Here is a 17,283-nt window from a genome sequence, read left to right on the forward strand (position 1 = left end):
GCCTGCGTTATTAGAATTCTCGCCATCACTTTCGCGGTCCGACGTAGCCTTGCAGCCGTTAATATTTCTTCCTCGGACAGAAATTCTGAAGTCGGGCAATCTTCATCCATCTCCAGCCACTCAGTTATGATTTCAAGCGACGTATCCAAACTAAAATCTTTTATCATTTGAAAGAGAAGTTTACCTTTATCCTCTCTTGTCTGCGTGTGTGTTTGTAGGATGTCTTCTTCTGAAAATCCTTCAAAGTCTGGCTCTGAATCAGTGCTGGAGTTTTCCAAGTCTGAGCTGTCTTTGACAGAAAAGGCATCACTGAGAGCCTTCATCCAGCAGTTTTCAATGGACTTTTGTTTTACTCCATCCCAAGCTTTTTTAACTAAATAAATAATTTCCTTCATGTTTAACTGTTTCAGGAATTCGGAAATGCCTGAAGACGTGCATGACATGATCGCCGAAATCAGCTCCTGTCTATAATTGTTTTTAAAATTCTGAATAATGTCCTGGTCTAAAGGTTGAATTTTTGATGTTGTATTGAATGGTAGGTATAGCACTCGAATTTTTCCATCTCTTGATACCAGTGATTCGGCCAGAGAATGGGCTGGACAATTGTCAAGTAGCAAAAGTGCTTTGGCTTCGAGTTTCTTCGATCGCAGATGCTTACGAACAGCTGGAACAAAGCTGTTGTAGAACCAGTCGTCGAAAATGTGTCTCGTCATCCAAGCATTTTTGCTGTTAGCGTATATTGCTGGCAGTTTGGCTCTACTGAGGTGATTAAAGCAGCGAGGGTTATAAAAGCGGCCAATGAGAAGAGGGGTAAGCTTATGACTGCCCGTCTTATTACTACAAAAAAGAAGAGTCACATGATCTTTTATCTTTTTAAATCCAGCTGTTTTCTGTGTCTCGTAATTAAGAGACAAAGTCTTATCAGGTAGCAGTTTTGCAAATAAAGCTGTTTCATCACAATTATAAAGTTGTTCTTCGTGGTAGCCTTCATTTTGTAAAATAGATTTTAACTCAGCGGGAAACGCATTTGCGGCCAATTCATCGGCTGATCGGTTTTCTCCAGAAATCGATACCTGCACTATGCCATGACACTTTTAAAAACAACTTATAAACTCCTTGCTGGCTTGGAATGATTCACCCCCCATTCAATTTCCAAATTTTGTTGCTTGGGCTTGAAGAATTGGCCCACTTAGCGGCATTCCTTTCAGCCTTTCCTGAACAAACCATGTGTGCATGGCTTTGTCTATTGTGGATTTTGCTGAATAGCACACACGTTTTCGCTTAAGTCTCGTGGCAGAATCGATATTTTGTACAAAGCCATTCAGTTTAGATTCATTTTTTAGCTATCCTAGAGTTGATTCAGCAATCCCAATATCTATTGAAACTTTGGATGGGTTTCTCTGCTATTTACTCGATCTATTGCAGCTAGCTTTTCTTCTACAGTGTAGGAATGCTGACGCTTGCCCTCTGCCATTATATTAGGCCTACGGTTAAAATTTTCAAATGTAGTACAGTATATATATTACTATATAACTACAGTACTACTGTATATTATATATCTCTCTAGTGTGACAATGATTAAGCGTGTGTGATATGTCTTTACCAATATCGGTAAAGACGTACAGTACAACATGTTTCCACTTCGAACTTCCTGTCGATTTCTGTCAGTGAGTTAGTGAGCAAATCTATAGTGCTACATAGCAAGTTCCTGTACTGCATGTTAACGAGTCTCGCGTGTTAAATAGGTAGCACTGGGAGGCATGGCGCTACCGTGCATTAAGCAGATTTGTCTGTAAACAGGTCGCGCGTAAATGGGTCTGTACTGTAGATAATTTAAAACAATTTCTGAGGTTGACATTCCATTCATCTAACAAATACCTTTTCTTAAGAATATATATGCATATACATATGCACCCACACACACACACACAAAGTTCTACGGACTGTTCTCAAATAGTGCAACTCTCCAGAGGTGCTTTGTCTATACCAGTGTGTGTACTAATGTACTAAGACAAAATGCAACTTGGAGCATCAGCTGGTTTGTGGTCTTTAAAACTGGATCAACTTCAAAACCACCTTTCAGTCTGAAAACTTTGTTATTCACTATTTGTACAAATAACACCTGCAGCGACGATAACTATAGGAAATTAGAGGACATTTTTTTTCTTTGTTTTTCTCCAGCTTACTTTGTGTATTTGACAACACTTTGTGTGTAGTCAGACCCACTGTTTCCCCTATCTAGTCAGTCAGTTCCCCTGTTTCCTATGGGCCTTTCACATGGTAACGGGGGAAAAAAGCATTTAAAAAAAAAAAAAATGTGTTGTAAGAACAGTAATTGGGTGGAGTCCTCGGTGGCAGGGATAGTACCTGAAACTATTTTTAACTCATTTCCCCCTCAGATACAGACACACAATTTCAGCTGTAGTTAACAGGAGTTGCACACACATATTTGAGGCAGGATTTGGCCCATGTGCACAATGGAGCAGTCAGTCCACTCAATAGAAAACATCAGCCTATGGATGAAGGCCTATTGTGGAGGCAGCAGCACCTTTTGCGAAAACACCAGCTTAATTGAGAATTGTAGCCAACAAGTCTTCATATGGACCAATTCTCCCTCAGGGGGAGGTGGCTAGTTGAGGAGAGTTACTAAAAATGATTTTATACGGTAGAGTAGCTCAGCAGTGTTCTTGTGAAAGAAAGTCTGCAACATTAGCCTGTGGCTACCATTAAATAGTCACAAAGAGAGATAGTCAAGAAGAGAAAAAAAATGAGGAGAATATTTCAGTATACAGACAGGTGGGGAATGGGGAGAAGGATAAGGGAAGTATCTCTTAACGGATCTGATCCTACTCGACCCAATTAATTCTACAACTGAACGATGGTTAAAAGTAAATTGTTCCCTTCGTCCTTGTAATTCACATCACGTTGTTAAAGAGATTACAAAAGCGGAAGATGAAATTTTACTGATGTATCTCTGAGTCTTTAGAGTCAGTTACATGTAAATGCCTTCACAGTGTGAGCTGAGGGTTTTGCCTGCATGTTGTGATTTAGAACAGTGAATCTCTTTTCAAAGACAGAGAGTCATTTTTACAGAGTACGTCTTTGGGGAAGGAAAGGGATATAAACACCGTTGGTCCTAGAACACGGAAGCTGTTTAACATCACCAGCTACCACATGCTAGTAATGACTCCTAAAATTTCAAACTCTTTAAACTTACTGTGTGTCCTTGAAAGGTTTTGACTGGGCGATCACAGCCAAGTCTGCATACGTGAATGCACATGTCAGTACTGCAGGAGGCAAAAGTAGTGTTGTTCTGCCAGTCTACATCCAGAGCAGGGGCTGTGAAGCACAAACAAAAGAGTGAATGTTAGAGAATATGTCAAAGAAACAGCTACCCAAGTCATTCTTCCATGCCACCAACCTGACCAAGGGCACCAATTAGTAATTGGCCTATGATAGACCTGGAATAGTTCATTGCTATGTGGATGTCCGATATGAAAAAAATATACAGTAGTTCAGTAGTTGTTCTAGGGACTCTGTTTATTAGCTACCTAGCAATGGGTACCAGGGATGCTTCATATGTTACCTTCCTGTGAGACTCGTTAGGTGATGACCAGATTTAAAACTATAGTTGTATGCACTTTTGTTAATCTGGTTTTAACTTGTTTTATATATAGATGTAGTTTAATTTGGTAAGGAACCAACTTAAGATAAATCGATTAAGTTAAATTAAAAATGTCCACAAAGGTTTTTGCAGTGCTTTAATTAAATTGTTTTTTAAACCAATTTAAAGCTAAACCAGTACAACTTTGACTATATAGACAAGGCCTACCACAGTTGCTTTCTTTTGTTGCCAAAGACAGAATTTAGCTGCCCTCTAAAGGATGGAATGAGATCTGTTAACAGAGGTATTAGTTTTCATTCTCAGGACACTTATGTATGTGTCAGTAATAATGACAATCTAACAGGATTTAGAAAGGGGTTAAAGTTGAATTTATTTGGGGTGAGGATATAATGTAGGTTTATTGTTAAAATGGTGGCGAAACCTTTGAAATTTTTTTAGACAAAGTTGTTCTGAGCAATGTTTTTTAAGTATAAAGATGGAAGTATGTCTCCTTTGGAAACCAAAAAAATGTATTACATTTAATATATTTTGTTTTGACTTTATCTTCATGAAACTAAGCACCTTAGAGTAAATGTGTGTAATATCTAAAACTGACAGGAGAGAACATGCCTCGTGAACCATCATGGGGCTTTCTTTAACCCTCTCAATTAAAAGAAATACTGCTACATTGGCAAGGCAAAAATGCTTCACAGAAAAACATCATGTATAGAATTAATGATGAAAGTGAAGAATTCTGTGAGAGGGGAGGAATGCTGTCTGACAGAAAGGTGAGGAAAGCATGCATGTTTAAGAGAGATCACTGTAGAGATGTGGGCTCAGTATGGTTAGAGGGGATCACGAAGCAGCCCAGGATTCTGTTTTCACAGTGTTTCTCTGCTATTATTTTTCTGCTGCACAGTTTTGCTTCATTGTTTTAAAGTCAATAAAGATGTATCCTAATCAACATCAGTACCCTTTTTCTGGGGCTAATAGAAAGAATGAGAAATTGCGGTCCAAAAGTAATTTTCAGAAAGCTGCGTGCACCTAAAATTATGGAATTAAAAAGGAAGTGTCATTTGAATCATAAACGGGTTGCTGGGGTGACACGATAATATTGGTAGAATTTCATAGTCACTGGTGTGGTTTATTTTATTGAATCATATGTTTACTCAGAAAATAAGTAAATAAAATGTATTGGAAATAATAACCAAGTATCCTGTATGAAAATGAGTAACTTGACTAAAAAAAAAAAAAGGTTACAACAACATTTAATAAAAGCAACAACTACACATTTCAAGAATTGCAGTTAGAAAGCAACAACTTCCTCATAGTTCAAGGCATTTGGCTTCTGCCCTCATGCCTCATTGCACATTTAAGCCATATGGGTATTCAGAATAATCACACACCTAGCTATGCATTACTATTTAGACAATGCTATCAAGGCATTTGGGGATTTTTGCATGACACTGAAAATGACAAGACCAAAGCTTTTCCTTGTATTCCTAGCTACATGTTTAATACTGTGTTTTATATGTTGTGTTAAGAATGATCTTTCTTAAATATGGCGCAGGCATTCACTGAAAATTTTCCACAAATGAGCACCCAAAATAAAAGTATATTTGCTATTATAAGGCTACCAGTGATATACTGTAAAAATCAATTAGCTAAATTAAACTCCTCTGATTAGTGACCCAGTACCAATTTACGCTTGGGTTGTGCTTTGTAAGTGCGTCCAAACATCGATCCATCTGAAAACAGGATTCTCTCACTGAATTTTAATGAACACATTGGGAATGTGTTCTAGTTGAAGTCTGCTCTGGTGGCTGGGAAGAATAGTAGTAAATCTTTATAAAAGGGCTAATGAAATCCTGGATGCATGCAAGATACCTACGAGCCCATTGTGAAAGTTATGGGAGTTTTAGGTTTGGACCTACAACACTTCACCAATCTGTCAGGGAACTTCAGGGGCATGGAGGCCTCCAGGCCCAGGTAGAATAGGACTCTGACTCATCTAGATTAGGATAAAAATGTTGTTAGGATGTGTTGGCTAACATGCTCACTCACATGTTCTAAAAGTCTAGTGTAGACAAGGCAGTACAGATTTTAACACATGCTAAGCAGGTCAAGTTAAAGTCTCGACTCCCCCCAAGGTTTTAAATGGCCCTGATTAGCATATGTAAAAGGCAGTGTGCCTTGTCTACATTAGACTCCTGAGGTGATATATGACCTTCCCTAGACAGAGCACAAGTTCCTGCCACAGAACAGTTTGCTCTGGGGAAGGTTGGCTGCAAGGCCAAACCTAGGCCTCTCACAAGGATCTGAGCCAAAGCCCACTGATATCAATGGAAATACTCCCAGTGACTAAAATGGGCCTTGGATTAGACCTATAGGTTATTGGCCAGGCAATAGTGGAGATCCCAGGGACATCCAGTATTCATAATTGTTCTATTCCATTTTGAAAATTAACATAATCAATCTGAAATGAACAATAATATTAGCACCAACACAACCGTCATTCATTCACACCTCCTGAGCCCAGTGAAAAACATAGCATAGATGGTGGAAGATATGTCCTGAACTCTTTGTAATGCAGATAGAGATTATTACATTACGTTGGAAGACCTAATCAAGTTACCAATTAATATAAAAGGAAACCATGAGGTGTGTTTATGATGCACATCATTCCTGAAGGATGACTTTGTTTCATATGTACTACTATCCAGTAGGAACACTATCCTAGGGAGCTAAGAGGGTGTAGGTTTTTCATCAGTACATCACTTTACAGTGCAGAGGGTGATTCTACTGAATACTACTAACAAAAAATAAAATTCCACAATGAATAACATGAGTACATTTGCAAACAGAGACTGCTTTCTCCATGCAGGCAGCTTAGTGCACGGTTTTATAAGATAAGTGGCAAAAAGCAGTGAAAATCTGATAGGAACATGGACCATCAGAATACTTTGTGTTTTCTGAGGAATAATAATTTCTACCTGCATCAGAGGCCAGTAATGGTTATAGGTTGTTCAAAATGGGAAAATGAGTGATGTTTTAAATATGTTAGCTGACTAAATGTTAGCTATTTAGCAAACTAAACATGCTAAATAACAGGTGTTTAAACATAAACTTAGCACCTAGTTTAGATGAAGACAGTGATGTTTAAAAATGCATTAGCTAGTTGTGGTTAAACCCAAGGGGAACTATAATACTTCTAGAGCCAGAATTTGGATTTTGTTACTAATTATAATGCCAGCTTGATAACAAGATATATCACTATATGACTATGCCTAATAAAATATTTAATTTTAAACATTTTTCCAATGTTAGGTTTTGAATTCAACTATATCACCCTGTAGAACCGGTCACGTGGGGATCCAAGATTAGGTCATAGCTTGCTTGTTGCCCAAGACGCTTGGTAGCATGCTCAATTGCTGTGGAAGAGGGAGCATCTCTTGCCACTGTCTAGTAGAGACAGGGCCAAAACCCCAGACCTGAACACCATCACATTTTTTGGGGTGGCAGATTTCAGAATCTCAACCCAGACCTGGCTTTAGCAACTGACCTCTAAAAATGGGCCAAACCAAAATCCCAGATCAGACTTCAGAGTGATCAAATTCCTCCCCTGGATCTAAGTTTTGTAATTTGAGAATCCCCTTTGGCCAGTGCTTGGAAACTCTGGAGAGATCTATATCTAGTGCTTCGCAGCATGGGACTTTAGAAGCAGGTGGAGAAGAAATGCTGGAGGTCCCCACAAAAACAAAAAAATGAACAAATGACAATTCCTAAAAGGCAGGGTCCCCATGTTAACCCTAATCCAGCTCAAGCATGTAGAAGCTAGATGAATAATTCCTATTAGGTAGTTATGGATGGGAAATAATCCTCTACTAGAATTTCAGTAAAGCAAATTCACTCTAGCCTATAGGATTGGTTCTCACAGAACCCCTTCTTCTCCTGATCAGAGGACAAGACCAGGGCATTGAAGCTCATGAAAAGTAAGGCACAAAGTGTGGGTTAGAATTTGTTAGACTTTCATGCATATCTTGTTGCATTGGGGATATTTTCAGACTGCCAAAATTAAGGAAAAAATATTTTGAAACAAAATATAAATGGTAATTACCTGAGTGGAAAGGAAACTGCTGCTTAGCTTCCCCTGTGTGAGCATCCCAAATTATTGTTGTCTGTGTTCAGAGGAAGAAATAAAGATTAGTTACCATTCCTCTTGGAAAGTAATAGGACAAAAGAAAGCTCACTGCAGAGCAATTCTAGAAGACACCCCGATAACATTATTGACTGCTGAGAGCCTTAGCTATTGCAAAGCTGTATACATATATATCTGTTCCAATCCACCTGTTATGAGAAAATAATACAACTGTAGATATTGAACTGTCACTACTACAGAGGCAGCAATGAACCCAATGAGTGTGGGTTCCCTCTGAAATGTATTAGCCAGAAGAAAGCTCTGAGCAACTTTATGAGGCTGATCTTTCTGAGCGTTTTGCTACAGTTATTTCAATTAGCATCTCTTTTAGATGAGACTTCCCCCCTTTTGCATGATGCAATCTGAGTTGTATTATGAAAACCCAACAGATACTGTACATATCATTACTAAGTCACCATGTGAGAAATTCATCTAACAGAAAAATATAAATGGTGTACCGTCGTCATGGTGGGCCAGATGAATGTAGAATTTGCTTCCTATGGATCTATTGCATAGCAAATTTAAGCAAAACCCCTACAGAACTAAGCACTATTTTTTGAGTGAATTGTAAATGTATTAGAAAAATATACTTTCAGAACATAAACATGGGATGCCGCATTTCACTGATAATGTAACCATCTAAAGAACTATTGCTGTTACAGAGAAAGTATGTCCACTGCAATAATAGTACTGCTGTTGGGAGATAAAAGTTACTATAGCACTAGAAGGAGTAAAACTCTAAGTTTCCATTTACAGGGATTTGTGGGAGGTTAATTTCCAGTTACAGTTCAAATGGGTTTGTGCTCCCCCCTCAGTAGTAATTTGAGTTTTCAATCTCTAACTCAAACAGGACACTCAGCTGAAGCTGTCACATTGTGCCTGATTTTGAGATGAAATCACCAGATTTTGCTTGATTTGCAAACAAAAGCATAAATTCTTTACTCAGATTTCTTTGTCTGATTGTTGAAATGAACTAGAGGGCACAAGAGAACTTAAAACAGATTCCCTCTCCTGAGGTATTTATAAGTGCTAGATAAATGTATATACATAAATTGGGGGATGAGATTTTCACTTCCTTTGTCTGAGCAATGCTTGGGATTCAATGTGACAGACAGCAAAGTGAGGATTTGTTAAAACCGTATGTCATGTGGTACAAATTTATCCAGCCACAGGAGAGTAGTTAGTCACTTACTCTGACGAAATCAAGGCCCACAAAAAACAAATTAGGCAAGCTTTGCTGAATTCCCAAAGCAGAAGGAGATGTTAAAATTCAAACAATATAAGCTCAGAGCATCTGCACCTTCACACATCAAAGTTACATATTTTTAATACTAACTTTATCAACACCAGCACTTAAAATGTAATTCCCCTTTTTGTTCCATTTCAGAGCAAATATGGGACCTTTATGTTGACCTAAGGTGCTTGCAAGGTTACCTGAAATGTAAAAACAAAAAATGTTAATGTTATGATTTGTTTGGGAGATGGAATACAGTACTATTAATCATTTGTAATCACTGAAAACAATAACTGCTCAATGGCTCACCATCTTCTGTCCATATTCTTGCAAAACCATCATATGATCCTGTAGCCAATAGTGTTCCATCACTCTGTTGGATGTGGAAAAGCCAATATAAATGAAAGGTTACTAGAGATTACACAGAATCAGCCCTGATTCACTCATCTATTCCTCAAGTCAGTGTTTTCTGAAGTAAGGGAAATTTGACAACCCACAAAGAGAGAAAGCAAGTATCACTACGCAGTTACATCCTAAATTAGAGGTTAGTACTGCTGGCAACAACGAGAGAATAAAAACCGCAAATGAACCATTAAATTGAGTTGCTCCATCAAATAGAATAACTTAGCCAAAAGGATTGAGACAAAACTGAGATATAATGATTTTTATGGGAATCTTTTAGTTGAGAAACAGGGATTTTAGAGCATTTAGCAAATAAATCCTAATTTGCATGTTTCTTTATAATGTTTCTAACCCAATCCATATGAAAACAAAATGCAATAACTACTGGCTTTTAGACATTAACCAGTGTGAAACTTTCATACTGGACAATGATGAATATTGTGGATTTAATTAAATAATGATGGCAGATGGCTTTATTAGCATCCAGAATAAAAAGTTGCTAAGAAAAGCATAAAATAATCATCAACAGATGTGTCCATTCCTATCCTCCAAAAAGAGTGAGACAGAATAGCTGTGCACTTAACTCAAATATAGAAAGATGTAGAAAAGAAATCAAAATCTAGGTTAGGTTTATTGGGACATACATTCAAGTTACACGCTAGCTAATGCATAAGTGACAATTACAAAAGAGAACATGAGTGAGGGGAAAGAAAGGTCAGGTGGAAGATGCACAAATACTGTCCAAATTTGCATCTTATAAGATACCAGTTTCCTTTGCTTTTACTTGCCTTGGAAAACTCAGTAACAATCTGGGATCACATTGAGTGTTTCATTAGAAAGGCTTGCTTACATAAATACTAGAATAAACTTCAGGATAAATATTGGTATCACAATAGGTCCGGAAATTAAATAAGATGATCGCCCATTGAAGGATGCCCCTTCCTATCTATTTCTCCTACTTCTCTAGAGTGCCCAGATAGCAAGAGTGAAAAATCGGGACAGAGTGTGGGGGGTAATAGGTGCCCATATAAGAGAGAGCCCCAAATATCGGGACATCTGGTCACCCTATACTTCTCTCATAATTGTCTCTGTGCCTGTTTTCATGCTTCCCCCTATGCATTGAATTCTCTATTTCCTTATGCTGGTCTATCAAGTCACTAGCATCTCCCTATTTAAATCCTTCCTGAAAATTCCCCTTCACCACAGAGCCCATAGCAAATGAATCAAGAACTCTCGCTATCTTTCATCTTTGTCTTCTTTCTTAACCCTGATCTTCCTCTACTCTGCATCACCTTCATTCATTATGTCAAGTCTCCAATTTAGATGGCAAGCTGTTTGGGGAAGGGCCTTACCCTTCTCTTCTGCGGAGCGCCTAGCTCACACTGGGGCACTGTAATAATAGTCATGATTAGCCAATGGATCCAGCTGGGATCTTGTGCTGATACGGAGTCCCACTGACATTTCCTTTTTTATTCCCTCATCCTTAAAAACAGTTGAGCCATTTTTACTCACAATCCCCAAAATAAATATATAAACACACTAATTATTAAGCCTAAGGAAAATCAACAACCTTAGAAAATTTCAGCTCGACCGATGAAAGTTTAGTCTATTATGAGTTTCTGAAAACAAGAAGGAAGTTAGTAGGGTAGAGAAGACGTTCTGACCACCTTAACTATAAAGGCATAGTAACTATGATTGCATCAGAATTAAGTTCATTCAGTTAAAAACTATGAATGGCCCCAGAAGTTAACTCACATTCCAGTCCAATGAAGTCACATCTTTATTGCTGGGGACATCATGTCCTCCTTCTCTTATACAGTGCCTCAAAACTAGCTGAGTGGAACCACCGTTGCTATTTTCATTGAGATTCCATATTCTGGCAGTTGAGTCTCCAGATCTACAAAAACAAACACACTGAGATGAACACTTCGTAATGAGATGATCTTACATAGCAGGTGGAAATCTCTGGTTACACTGAGAGAACATCGTAGGCTTAAAAGAAAGAAAAAAAAAGAGCAACAAATGGTGAGTTCCTCTGCTCTTCAACTCCCCCACCCTGCACCCCGATTCACATATTGGTGATCTTTTATGTTTTTAATGAGAATAATCCTATTTAAGTTCTTAAACTAAAAGTAAAGAAAGCTTTTTTTGAATCAGCTTCTTATTTCACCAATATTTTTTCCAAAGCATTTTGCAATCAAAACGCTCTCTCACCCTCAATATTTTGCAGCCCACGCGCTGCTCACCTTTGTATCACCTTACATGTCACACAATCTTGCAAAAGTTATAAACAAATAAGTAATAATTTGTGAAAACCTGACTAAAAAGCCAATACATACAGGGGGTCAGCTCCTTAGCTCCCTTTATGGGCCACTTCAGTGGCAGAAAGGGGATTTAAAACTTAAAGTAGCATCTGGAAATTCCCTTGTCATACAGGGGAAATTTGGTGATATTAGAACCAACACAGCTGACTCTATGTCATTCATTCCTCCCCACTCTATAAGGGCATTCCAAGGTAAAAAATGGGGCAGGAGCAGGCTGTGTTCCAGTAATGCCTGGCTGGCAGAATGGTCCACTTGCTCTAAATTAAGCCATGGACCAAGCAAGCCCCAAATCAGTCCCAGAATTAGGGGAGCAAAAAGGTGGTTTAGCTCCACTTTTCCCTCTCCACTGCCTGCAAGGTGCTGCGCTGAGTGCAACTTGGACAGACCTGGTGATCTGTTCCATAAATTGCAGCAGTAAAATAGCTATTGACACTATGTATTGTTCCTTGGTGAAGGATGGACAGCAAGATAGGGACACTCATATTAGTATTTGCTAGAGACCAAAGTAAGGTGTAAAAGATCCATTGGGTGTATTGAGTCTTATCTAATTTGGTCATTTTCCTCAAGTCTGAAGTCTTGACTCTCTATCTTGAGAAAAGCATGGATAGGAAGTCAGACTCTATACTAATCCTCATATTTGCATTGGATTTACATGAGACTATCTTCCAGTGGGAGAAAGTCTATGAGGTTGGAAATCAATTTACAACAATATGATAGAGAGTCCTCTTTCCAGTTTATTGGGACTTGTCCTTTTTGCAATCAGTTTACACAAAGAATTGTTTGTATTTATTCACTGGGTTACTTTCATTTATATGCAGAAAGTTGAATTTGATAGAGAATTAGAATATTTCTTAAACTTTCAGGAATTCAGACATGTAAAATATTTTAATTGCATATAACTCCAGTCTGTACCTCATTTTTTGGGGCATCTTTTTAATAATGAAGTTTAGGAGATATATTGCTACAGGGAAAGAAAAGTGCGTCTCTTTCATGACCGAATTCTTGAGATAAAATTCTTCTCTCTAAAACCCAGCCTTTTAAGTACATTGAAAAGAAAATCCCACCCAACTGAACTGAATGCTTTCTTGGAGTTGATAACTAAAATGTTTTCAACATTTTTTTTAAAAAGGATAAAGTACCAAATTAAGTTCAAACGATGTCTCAAGTGACCAATGTTGATCTAGTTAGTTTGAAATCGGAATGAAGGTCAATTGCTATATTAATCATCATTTCTTTTCATTATTCTTTGTCCCTGATTTCTAGATCAGAGTTTACAAATGCAATTACTCTATAGATTCACATTTTGTTTAATATTTGATTTACATAGAAGGGCTATCTGTGTTTCACGCCGTCTAATTCATCACATGGCCATGTTAGGGCCAGTTTGGGGACAGCTACCATCGGGCCCTATAAGACTGGAGCACTGACAGACAGAACAGAACATTTCTAGTTGTCATTCCTGCATTTTTTGTTTCTATTAATGACTTGTAAAATTTTTGGGTCAGGAGTTTTGCCCTCAGGAAGAACTGAGATTGCTGTGGCAAGAACTTTTAATGTAACTTCTCAAGTCTGAGACACTGAAAATAGAGAATCAAGTTTAGGAAGATTGGCTAGATTACTTAATGAAATTTAAAAGCTAAGAATCATTTTTAGCTCTGGTGCTTTATAATTGTTTATAGGACATGAATCTTTTATTAATAAGAGTGGGATAGTGGCTTAACATGCAAACTAATTCGGAAATTGCCTCAATGCTCCAGTTGGCTTCGCCATTACGTAAGATTCGAAGCTAATACTGTCCTAATTTTAATAACCCAGTTTGTACCAATGTTTGAAATCAATTTTTTAGCAATGTTCCTGTCAAACTCAGTTTCCTATTTGCTAATTATAGAAGAGCTTATTTTTACTTTCAGTGGTTTTATTTATTCAGTATTCAGGCTCAGCTTGGGCAATTATATTTTCCAGTATTTTAATTTTGTTTTTCTATTCTGTTCCCCTACTATATAAGCTATTATGTGTCCCTGCAGAGTAGCTCAATAGGCCTATCAGTGTGTGGCAGGGGTATTTGTGTGTCTTCCCTTTGTTGTTGGGAAAAGTATTCTCTGCTCAGGAAAAGTATCCTCATTTCTGCTGAATGATTCAGTGAACCCTGCATTATTAGAGGACCATGGTTCAAGCACGATTTGGGAAGATATTTAATCTCCTTACCCCTCTGAAGCAATCTATCTGCATGATAAAGAAGTTGATTCCAGCATGCAAGTCCTGAACACTTGAGTAATAGGAGTACTGTACTGTTTTTCTCTTGGGTGGAGTATTGCCAGACTTTAGGGAAGCTTAGTTCTGAAAGACTGTCTTTTCTTGTTTTTTTTTTTTTTTTTAATTGCATGTTCTCCAGCCCCCATTATAAATCAAGGAAGAGGATCTCTCCAGAATTGTACTTATAGGGCAAATAAAATCCCCATTCCATGGCTGTCAGTACTGTATTAAAATAGCCCTACATGTATGAAGAAATTGGCTGGTTAATTGTCTTGCCCAACCCCTTCAGATTTTGTTATTGCTAATCTTCAGATACAGTTTTGGGATATTTTTTGTTATATTGTAGCTGAGTTATCTGATTTAATTTGACTTGTGGTAATTGACTGGTTAGATTCCGTCTTAGTTTATTTTTACGATATTATCCAGGGTCCCCCGATCATTGGATGGATGCTCTTTTACTGCTGTTCAGTAAAAATGTGAATAAATAAAGACAGAAAAAATAAATAAATAAATAACCAAATACAACTTTTTGTAAAAGTGAAAATCAAGTGTCAAAATAAATTGGTAACTCCCAATCAATGAGAAAATGTACTGAATCAGACCTAGGAATAACTAAATCATACTTACATTGTCTGATAGCTTGTATATAACCACATGCTCCTCTCGCTATTTTCCTTGTCCCCACTCTCATTTCCTCTCCAGTTGCCTGTTATAGACTTTGTTGTAGTTGGTCCTAATGCCCTGATTATGCAATTATCTGTCCTTGGGCAGACTCCTGCATCCACATGACTACAACATTAGGGCTTGGCCCTTTGACTGTAATTAGTATTAGGGCTGTCAAGCGATTAAAAAAATTAATCATGATTAATCATGCGATTAATCCCACTGTTAATAACAGAATACCATTTATTTAAATATTTTTGGATGTTTTCTACATTTTCAAATATATTGATTTCAGTTACAACACAGAATACAAAGTGTACAGTGCTCATTTTATATTTATTTTTTATTACAAGTATTTGCACTGTAAAAAAACTAAAGAAATGTATTTTTCAATTCACCTAATACAAAACTGTAGTGCAATCTCTTTATCATGAAAGTTGAACTTACAAATGTAGAATTATGTACAAAGAAACCCTGCATTCAAAAATAAAACAGTGTACCATTTTAGAGCCTGCAAATCCACTCAGTCCTACTTCTTGTTCAGCCAATCGCTCAGACAAACTCATTTGTTTATAGTTGCAGGAGATAATGCTGCCTGCTTCTTGTTTACAATGTCACCTGAAAGTGAGAACAGGCGATCTCATGGCACTGTTGTGGCTGGCGTCCCAAGATATTTAAGTTTCAGATGCGCTAAAAATTCATATGTTCCTTCATGCTTTAACCACTCCAACGGACATGTGTCCATGCTGATGACAGGTTCTGCTCGAGAACAATCCAAAGCAGTGAGGACCGACGCAGGTTCATTTTCATCATCGGAGTCAGATGCCACCAGCATAAGGTTGGTTTTCTTTTTTGGTGGTTCGGGTTCTGTAATTTCCGCATCAGAGTGTTGCTCTTTTAAGACTTCTGAAAGCATACTCCACACCTTGTCCCTCTCGGATTTTGGACAGCCCTTCAGATTCTTAAACCTTGGGTCAAGTACTGTAGCTATCCTTAGAAATCTCACATTGGTACCTTCTTTGTGTATTGTAAAATCTGCTGTGAAAGTGTTCTTAAAATGAACAACATGTGCTGGGTCTAGGGTGACCAGATAGCAAGTGTAAAAAATCAGGATGGGAGTGGGAGGGTAATAGGAGCCTATATAAGAAAAAGTCCCCAAAATCGGGACTGTCCCTATAAAATCGGGACATCTGGTCACCGTAGCTGGGTCATCATCTGAGACTGCTATAATATGAAATACTTGGCAGAATGTGGGTAAAACAGAGAAGGAGACATACTATTCTCCCCCAAGGAGTTCAGTCAATATTTAATTAACGTATTTTTTTTAAACGAGTGTCAGCAGCATGGAAGCAGGTTCTCTGGAATGGTGGCAGAAGCATGAAGGGGCATACGAATGTTTAGCATATCAGGCACATAAATACTTTGCAACGCCGGGTACAAAAGTGCCACGAGAACGCCTGTTCTCACTTTCAGGTGACAGTAACAAGAAGTAGGCAGCATTTATTTCCTGCAAATGTAAATAAATGAGTTTGTCTGAGCGACTGACTGAACAAGAAGTAGGACTGAGTGGATTTGCAGGCTCTAAAATTGTACACTGTTTTACTTTTGAATGCAGGATTTCTTTGTACATGATTCTACATTTGTAAGTTCAACTTTCATGATAAAGAGATTGCACTACAGTACTTGTATTAGGTGAATTGAAAAATATTATTTCTTTAGTTTTTTTACAGTGCAAATACTTGTAATAAAAAATTAATATATAGTGAGCAGCGTACACTTTGTATTCTGTGTTGTAATTGAAATCAATATATTTGAAAATGTAGAAAACAGCCAAAAATATTTTTAAAAATGGTATTCTATTATTAACAGTGTGATTAATCACGATTTTTTTAATCACTTGACAGCCCTATTTTTTGTTTTAATACTGTCTTCTGCAAAATGCCCCCACCTTCTGTAAAAAGTGTAGTAGTAGTAGTAGTAGTATTGCTATAGTGTTTAGGAGCCCCAGTCATGGTCCAGGAGAGGTGCTGTATAACACAGAACAAGAGACGGTCCCTGTCCCAAATCTAAAGATGGCCAAGTTTACCTTAGGAGTGCTTTCCTAGTATAGGACTACTTGTATACTATGCTGGCAAAGCACTCCTAATGTGGAAGCAGCTATGCTGGCAAATTTCTGCTACGTAAAATGGTAAAATTACCCCTCATGAACAAAACAAGCTATACCAGAAAAAATGGGTTATTTTAGACCCCAACAGTTCAATATTGGCACACTGAATTACCTGAATGATCTTCTTTGGAAAGATGAACTTGTGAAAGCGAAAGTGCACTACCATTATACAGTATCAGAGGGGTAGCCGTGTTAGTCTGAATCTGTAAAAAGCAACAGAGGGTCCTGTGGCACCTTTGAGACTAACAGAAGTATTGGGAGCATAAGCTTTCGTGGGTAAGAACCTCACTTCTTCAGATGCGTCTTGCATCTGAAGAAGTGAGGTTCTTACCCACGAAAGCTTATGCTCCCAATACTTCTGTTAGTCTCAAAGGTGCCACAGGACCCTCTGTTGCTTTTTACAGATTCAGACTAACACGGCTACCCCTCTGATACTTA

The 17,283-nt window shown here is 37.9% G+C and overlaps 1 protein-coding gene across 8 annotated transcripts in view; it reads right to left on the reverse strand.

Annotated features, from left to right (window-relative positions):
• TBL1X (transducin beta like 1 X-linked) overlaps positions 1 to 17,283 on the reverse strand; it is a 256,261-nt gene that overhangs the window by 9,607 nt on the left and 229,371 nt on the right. For all 8 annotated transcript variants that reach the window (XM_034757315.1, XM_034757332.1, XM_034757327.1 and 5 more), the window contains 5 exons: positions 11,194 to 11,335; positions 9,346 to 9,409; positions 9,139 to 9,236; positions 7,722 to 7,782; positions 3,218 to 3,339 (listed from right to left, as the gene is read on the reverse strand). In XM_034757315.1, coding sequence (XP_034613206.1) covers positions 3,218 to 3,339; positions 7,722 to 7,782; positions 9,139 to 9,236; positions 9,346 to 9,409; positions 11,194 to 11,335 — 487 coding nt within the window. The remainder of the gene's footprint in view (positions 1 to 3,217; positions 3,340 to 7,721; positions 7,783 to 9,138; positions 9,237 to 9,345; positions 9,410 to 11,193; positions 11,336 to 17,283) is intronic.

This window comes from Trachemys scripta, chromosome 1, assembly GCF_013100865.1.
Source record: "Trachemys scripta elegans isolate TJP31775 chromosome 1, CAS_Tse_1.0, whole genome shotgun sequence".
Taxonomy (NCBI): domain Eukaryota; kingdom Metazoa; phylum Chordata; order Testudines; family Emydidae; genus Trachemys; species Trachemys scripta.